This window comes from Ambystoma mexicanum, chromosome 3q, assembly GCF_040938575.1.
Source record: "Ambystoma mexicanum isolate Mex_15411 chromosome 3q, UKY_AmexF1_1, whole genome shotgun sequence".
In the NCBI taxonomy this organism is placed as follows: domain Eukaryota; kingdom Metazoa; phylum Chordata; class Amphibia; order Caudata; family Ambystomatidae; genus Ambystoma; species Ambystoma mexicanum.
Genome location: NC_090926.1, coordinates 376447985 through 376455862, shown reverse-complemented (window position 1 = coordinate 376455862; position 7878 = coordinate 376447985). Strand labels below are relative to the sequence as shown.

The 7878-nt window shown below is 48.5% G+C and overlaps 1 protein-coding gene across 1 annotated transcript; it reads right to left on the bottom strand.

Moving 5' to 3' along the window:
• Positions 1–290: 290 nt before the first annotated feature.
• Positions 291–7255, bottom strand: LOC138581867 (zona pellucida sperm-binding protein 4-like). The gene is made up of 12 exons (XM_069652845.1): positions 7050–7255; positions 6570–6691; positions 6059–6149; positions 5793–5948; positions 4305–4492; positions 3703–3800; positions 2592–2722; positions 1663–1852; positions 1432–1579; positions 1188–1263; positions 915–1019; positions 291–462 (listed from the first exon to the last, which is right to left on the bottom strand). Exons 1-12 carry the CDS (start codon positions 7222–7224, stop codon positions 311–313), a joined length of 1632 nt encoding a protein of 543 aa, XP_069508946.1. The 5' UTR covers positions 7225–7255; the 3' UTR covers positions 291–310.
• Between the last annotated feature and the right edge of the window lie 623 nt (positions 7256–7878).

The following is a 7878-nucleotide window of genomic DNA, read 5'->3' as shown; positions in this document are numbered from 1 at the left end:
TGCATTGGAGACTCCAATAAAGGAGCACATTACGGCTCAGGATTTATTTTCACCAAAACGCCCCCTATAAAGGAGTGCATTCTTGTTCCGCTAGAACTAGGGCTTGCCCTGCCACCTAGCAGGCCAAGTTACAAGCCTGGGTTGTTTGTTCCTCAAGTAAATTGTACCCCTTAGTTAGGTCATATGTGCAACAGGCATCTTCTACCACAGCCTCTCCAACCCAACTGCAAATCCCCACCCAGATAACCCTCAAGAGTAGGGTTTAGGCAATAACAGGATACCACACCATCTTGTATAGATTTTCTTTATTTCAAGCCTTTACACTGGCCACACCACGTTTCTGATTATGGTACAACCGTGCCACAGCAAGACCACCCAGAGCGAGGAACATCAGGAATCCAACTGCAAGCACCACTGCTATAGACCATCCTGGCACCAAGGACACCACCGAGCTGCGAGAGCCTGAGGGAGGAAGAACAAATACGCCTTGTTCCATGAACGTACACAATGTGGCTTGTAACCATAGTTATACTTTGCTTACATAGCCACACAAGAGTTACAGCCCAAAACTAGCAGCCCCACTCCCCCTTCATGGTTTCCAGAGGTAGGGGCTGGACTGAGGAAGCAATATCATTCATGCAGCACCAGCTTTGGGATTGCAAATGAACCTGTCGGGGACTGCAAGGGGCAGGAAGGACAAAATGTGTTGTAATTGTTCTGGTTGCGTTTTAGTGATCATTCAGAAAAGGGCTCAATGCCAGCTTCTATAGCGGTATAGGAGAGCCCTAGAAGCAGACAATGGTTGTTGGCCATCTTTCATGGAATAGTGGCTTACAGAAAGTGTCCCAAAAACCTGCATGGCAAGCCTTTCCATGCAGAGTTGTATACAGAACTCATCTCACCCCCATCCTTACCAGCCAGGGCTAAGCCTCCATCTTCCTCTAGGATGTCAAAGTAGACCGGCCTCTCTGCTGACACAAGAGCCAGATGCTCCGTGTTGAAATCCTTCACCATTCTCTCTGAAACAGTAAAGAGAACCGTCATCAACCCCAGCATCCAAAACAACAGGTCAGTGGTCATAGTACACAGCAACCAAGTCGATCAATGGGATAGCAACGCCCCAAGCTCCCTTAAAAATCAGTCACCCATCCAGACAAAAATCAAGGCTAAGGCACTCCAGATCTTACTTCTCCTTGAGCAGGGTGCAGAGCAGGACTCCAGCAAAGACGGGACACATACAGAGGCGCTGCAGTGGAAGAAGATCTGCGAGAGGGAGAAGTGGGTGCATGAACAACTAAACTTACAAAACTTGAAGCAATAAATTCCTTATAAGCAGATCATATACTTCACAGAACAACTCCTAAATACCCGAAGGTAGGCCCCAATTTCTCAGCTTAGGAACAAGTACAACCACCATTGTAGAGCTCTCACCTGCCCCCGAAGATTCTGTTGCGCCGAATCCACAAAGGTGAAGGTGCTGACAGCGAAGCGCTGGTAGTGCGATGGGAACTGGAGACCTGAGGAAGCACCACCAACAGGGACCAACAGCGTCTGGTAATTATCTCCAGGAAAGGGACACCTAGATTTTGAACAGGTTGGTTAGAAAGTCTCCAATATGAGTACATCAAATACACACCCCTCTGCCGGGCCCCAATGTTTCACCTGTTCACAAGGATGGGCCACTGTGGCTGCTGCATTGGGTCACTGGAAGGGGTGGCCCAACACTGGTTCAGAACAAGCATCAAGTTGGGGTCCGTTCTCTGCAGGATTCGAACCTCCACAAAGACTGGGTCTCGAAGGACCTTCACCACTGGGTACTGGCTGGCTGTGTAGTAGGAGCCATACAATCGATCTGGAGAAAGAAATACTATTGAGCTGCACTCCAAGCCAGCTACGCTTGGAACGGGGCTTTGGAGATTTGAAGGTCCCTTACAGAAGGCTATCCCCCAATCTGCTTATTCTAGGATGGCTAATCATTCAGCACAGTGATGCACCCCATACAATCAGAGAGGAACTGCCAGCAATACAAGATCGGAAGCCTAAATAAGGTACATTGTGATGGCTTGAGTTGGAATAACATGTGCATTTACATGTTTAGTATCAGTCAAACTACTACTAGCCAAAGGCTTACATGATCATGAAGCCAATGTAAGCAATGAAGTCTGATGAGTCAATATTAGACATGGACTATTGAGCGCCAGCTTTCAATGTAATTGGTTATTTATAAACACAGGTTTTTAAGCATGGACCTGGGGATCGAACCCGTGTTGCTCCACGTTCTCTTGCTTCAAAGAGATCACATTTGCTGTGGAACTATCCAAGCTATTCCATAGTCTACATTCACAAGTGGTGTAAACCCCTGTGGCCCAACTCAGCAAGCCTTACGAACATACATTGCTTGTCCCCGTCGAAGCCAAGGTGTGGAGAGCAATTGCGATGGCATTACCTCAGTATACATAGTGCTGGCCTCAGCAGACCTAACCTGTGGAAGAGATTCTGGTTCAGCCCGTTAACGAGCCAGCTAAGAAACCTGATGAGCGAGGGAATCATACAGCAGATTCAGGACCACCACCCAGCATCAAGCTACTTACCTGTAGCAATCCTCATCTCTAGGAGGAGGGGCCCAGGGCTGCTCACTGGAAGAGGTGGCGGCAGAGTGAAGACTTCCACCTGCAGTGGGATGGAGCTGCTACTGCTGGTGAAGGTGCAGCGCACAGTCAACCTGACAAGAATCATTAAGAATCCATAAGCGGACATTTTAAAAACAGATGGGGTGCCAGTAATAATGTGGCGCGGGGGAGAGGGGACAAACAACTGGAGAGGTTTGCATGTAGGAGTGGAACCATATGGACGAAAGCCATTCAAAACCGGGATAAGAGGATTTGTACAGTGGGAGAGGATTTGTACAGTGGAGAGGGTTTGGGTAGCTGTGCAAAGGGGCACATCCAGGGCTCAAGTCATGTACACGCAGGAGGACGGAGTCCACCCACTTTTTTCCAAAGGGTGGACTAAACCGCTCCCCCCCTCCCGAATGAGAAACATGAAGGTCCTCTTAATTACGAAAAACAAACTAAGGTGCATGTCCATTTCGGTAGCGCATGTTGCAGGGAAAACAATTGAATGTTCTTGGAGTTAAACATGCACACCTTTTAACGTTTTCAAAAACACTAAAATAGCTTTTCTTGGTTGTGTGTCGATTTTATGAAAGGCAAATGCTGTTAGTCCTGTGCAATTTGGGTGGTTATGCAAAGCCAATCGCATGAAATATATTTCACCATTCTGGCAACGTCACATCCCATGGCGTTTGCTGATGAGGCCCCACTTGGGCCCCTGGGCAAATCCCTTTACACCCCAACAGCAGTCGGGGCTCGAGACTGGTTGCTTGTAGATGCTAGCCAGGACCTTGACCTTCATTACAACTCCGGCTCCAGTCTTACTGGGCACTGGAATGAACAAGTGGCAACCCCAGCAATTATATTTGGGGGCGCAGACCACGACTAATAGTATGAAAAGGGACAGTGCCTACCCTGTCCCCACGCTAGTGACCAGGACAGCAAGCTATCGGGGAAGGGGCAGGGGGAATGGGTGACGAGGGCACTTCAATGACATCTGCCACTGCAAGAGTGCCCAATTCCATTTATGGACTAGAAGCACCTTGCCTCAAAATGCATGTGGGGATTAGAGTAACAAGATTAATTGTACCTGAAGGTGCTGTCCCTGCTGATCGAAGCCCTGCCCCACGTGACCACAGTATGGGAGGCCTCCAAACGGTTCTCGTAAATAGTGGTATCGCCCATTACCTGCCAGTCAAAATAAACCACCACATGAATTCAGAATCATGTCATAGACCAAGCCGCATAATCTTAAACACTATGGTTTTGCTGCATTAAGAAGGCCAATGGGTAAAATGGGGGATACGTGGGAAAGCAGGAAGCCCTCGTCTGTGAGCAACTTTCTGACTGCACATAAGCTAGATCTGGAGGGACAGCGAGAATATGCCCCCTAAATCATATAGCCATTAAGCAAGTGTTACTACAGTCAAATAGACATTAAGGGGGTAGGCGAGCAGCACAGTAACACGTTTATGTCAAACTAGGTGCTAATAAAGGTCGGCAGCAAGTGGAAGAGAACTCTGGTTAGTGAGGGAATGAGGCAAGTCCTAAAAGCCACGCGACCTGAACACATTTGGTGGCGCATAACAGAATAAGCATAGTGTCAGGGACATTTGACACCACCCTGCAGAAGTGTAAGTAGAAAGGAGAACTCATTTGGGGGAAGAGTGGGGGGCATTTTCCACAACTCACCTGTTGCACACCCCCACACGACAGGGGGAACTGGTACACCAAGAAGGCCTCGCTCTGAAAGGAGCGCAGTCCCGGGCATGTACTGCTCACGGTTAGGAGTCGCACATCGGCCAGGTTCAGAGAGGGCACTGTGACATCCGCAGATATGGCAATTGTTGCTTGACCATCAGCGGAGCATTGGCCAGTCACTAACAAAATAAGAAAGTCAGTCCTCTTGCCAACACCACACTATACCGCCGCCACCCTGCATCCTGCAACCCCTAAAGTTACCTGGCAACTACACGCTGTAGACTAGGAGCACCAAACCAAGACCAACGTGCCAGAGGCCTTCCCTTTACCAACTGCGGTAGCTTCACAGGAGACCCCAACACAAGGTAGTAAAGGGCTTTAACCACCCACCTTCATATAGGAAAAGTGTGACTGCTGAATCCCAATTCAGCAAAAACCATCACAACACCCGCCTTGCACAGTCAATTAGCAATATTTACCATGTTCCTACTAACCCCCCCACCTCCCCAAAAGGATAGTACAAGCAGAGGTTATGCAGATGGTACAGCCATGCTACAGGATCCAGTCACAAAGAAATCCCCAGCAGACAGCCTTCCCACTCCTACAGTAGCGGTCATTATGCCAGCACTCCTCGTAGGTCTTGACTATCACTTGTTAAGTGCCAGTACTTGTGGGATGCGCACCTTGAAGGCAGTGGTGCACTGGTTGCGAAAATCCAAAACCAAGTCCACCACACCAAAAGGTTACCTTAACCTGCAGCTAGTGCCCGTACGCTAGGCTTCTTCATCCAACCCCTGTGGTTCAGAACAAGACATCACCACCCCCCGACCCCATCAGCCTATTGCCCACCCAGAGACCTTACTCCTGCTCTGTGCAGATTCATTTGATACCAAGCACCCCACTTCGGCCATTTACTACTGCTCCTCCCAACCCACGTTTTCTCTAGAAATCCCAGCCGCTCTGGCCAACCTCACCACGCACTGCCCATCACTTGCAATCCTGGCTCACCGCAACTAAACCCTTGGTCAACTGAAAAATCAGGTACCCCAATACCCGGGGGGGGGGGTCAGCAAACAATCAGAAAAGGGGGGCACCCGGGGGTTTACTTAATATATTACCAAATAAACTAACTTTCAAGAAGATGCTCAGTTAAAAAATTGTGCAAAAATCACAGCAAACTTATACCGCATGCAAACAACCAATCACAAAAAACAAATATTTTTTTACATGGACAAAAATTCATACGTGAACCACATTGATCTACAGTGCATACAAATTAACTATTTTCATAAGTCCATAAATACACGATTGAACGAGCTTTTAGGGCCAAAATATTATCTCATTGGTCCAAGACCCATATCAAGAGTCTACAATCCCACTGTTTTTAAAGTCCAATGGCTTCTCGGCTCCTCATAGGCCTTCAAACCCAGTCAGCCCTAAAGCAATATCAGAAACTGGAAAGGAACCACCAAAACAAACCTGGTTTTCCAAAGTAGCAGGGCTTGGAAGAGTCTGTGGGGTCATAACAGCACTCCAGTGCTTGGCACACAGCCTGGGTGATCGGGAGACTACCACAGGACAGCCGGTCGACTCTAGCAATGGCAGCACAAGCATCAGGACGGGGGGCATCCATGGCTGGGGATGGAAGGGACAAAGAAGTTCATGATACAGCAACGCCACCCTCTGGTAGGGAACTAGGCCAGCCAAATGCACTGCTGCCCAAGCAAGACTAACAGTGGACTCACCAAACAAGACAGGGCACTTGAGCTGCTGCCAAGATGAATTGTGTTCAGTAGGGAATACTTCAGAGTCCAAGATCATGACATATTCATCATCCTGCAGAAGAGAGCAAAGGGCCAAGCAATCAGGAGCAGCACCCTCTCCAAAAGGGAACATTCGCAAGTTTTAAAACCACAATAGTGCTCCATCCACACTCGTGGTGGCTTTAGAACCGACTAATGCAGGTCAACAAGAGGAACCAGCAACAAACAGTTCCTCATTAAATGGAAGACAGCTTCAAAAGTCAGAGCCTTCCTGTGGTTGTGCAAAACTAGGCATGGTTTCACTTGAATTCCACAAGTTCTGGAACTATACTTCAAAATGGTAAAGAAAACAAGTCCCAGAAGAGAAGGGAACCAGACCCAATGCTTCTCCTGCATGGACTAGGGAAATGAAAAAAATAATAGTTGTACAGACATTGAGTGGGGGTAATTTTGCATGCAACACCCCTCCTGCCCCCCCCCCCCCATTACTCACCTGCTCGCTCACGTAGCACCCTGAATAGTCAGCACCAATGACCATAGACCCATCTGGTCGCCAACTGATCCAAATGCCACAGTCAGTGTCGTTCTGGAGTGGATGAGACAACCCGGACTTATCTAGCAATGACAATCAAGAAAAAAAGAAAAATACATTCTCGTCAGGTCAACAGACGCAGACACGGAACTAGGTCTATGATGCACACTCGTAGAATCCTGCCACGCTACCAGCCAAACAGAGCGGAAGGCAGGGACCACAGATCTACCATAAACACCTCCCCTAACCCGCTGCCCCGTTTTACAGGTCACAAGAACCAGGCAACATGTTCGGTCCTACACCCGGCAAGAGCATTGGTCCTAGAACCCTGCACGAACACCAACAACCCATAAATAACCTATTCCGGATTTTAAAAGGAAGCTTCCAGTCACAAAAGAAAGTTATTCACAAGGTCAGAAACTTTCCCCAGAGACCACTCACCTCTGACTGTCAGTGTATTTTCACGGATCAGGGCAAACTCAGCATGTAAACTATGGGCGCCACACCTTAAGAGGGAGGCGTTGCCAGCAAGGGCCACTTCCTGCAAAGTCCCGGGGACCCCTAACACAAAGCCCAGACTGAGCCACAACACCACGGAGGCTAACGCAGACGACATCTTTACCGCAAATGCCTTCCAAGGCTCACGCCGAGGTATTTATGCACCGAGGGTGGCGTGAGGTCAACGGGGTCTCAATGCCAGGGTCACCAGGTGAAACCCATCACCTCTTAATTAGACCGGCCTCAAGCCTAGGTGACCCCACCCCCTGCTACGCAGGTCTGCCGCACATTCATGCTCTACACTACAGCCACAGTTCCGCCCGCATAGCTGACGTGCCCTCAACTCAGGTGAAACCAATGACCTTTCAATCAGGCATGGCCAAACGTATGCATTTTGAAAAGTCTGATCTTAATTGTCAAGCTCTATCTCACAGGCGAGTTCAATATTGGGTCTGTGATGTTTTGGAAGTCCACGTTTTTTTTCTTAAATCAGTTTGGTTCAATGCACTTTTAATCATGTTCGTCTTGTTTTACAAATACATTTACAAGTACCAGAATTCAAAGTGATATCGGCTAACAGGCAGTGTGCCTCTGTCTTTGCCCCTCGCAACTACTATTGGGTAACTTGACTACGTTGCAGCCTGTCCTAGGGTGCTTCTGTGTCTGAGAATGTGTATGGGCCAATCTGCCTGATGCCCAGTGCTGATCCTGTAGCACTGTCCCTGGGAATTGTGGTCCTTGTAGTTTGTGTAGTTTCCTGAACATCATGATT

What these genes read in the sequence shown, in the direction of transcription:
- LOC138581867 (XM_069652845.1), bottom strand. Translation starts at nt 7,224, where the DNA reads ATGTCGTCTGCGTTAGCCTCCGTGGTGTTGTGGCTCAGTCTGGGCTTT. An exon ending in AAATACACTGACAGTCAGAG is followed by an intron (nt 6,692 to 7,049) that starts GTGAGTGGTCTC and finishes TGTCATTGCTAG; the next exon opens with ATAAGTCCGGGTTGTCTCAT. An exon ending in CAAGTGCCCTGTCTTGTTTG is followed by an intron (nt 5,949 to 6,058) that starts GTGAGTCCACTG and finishes TTCCATCCCCAG; the next exon opens with CCATGGATGCCCCCCGTCCT.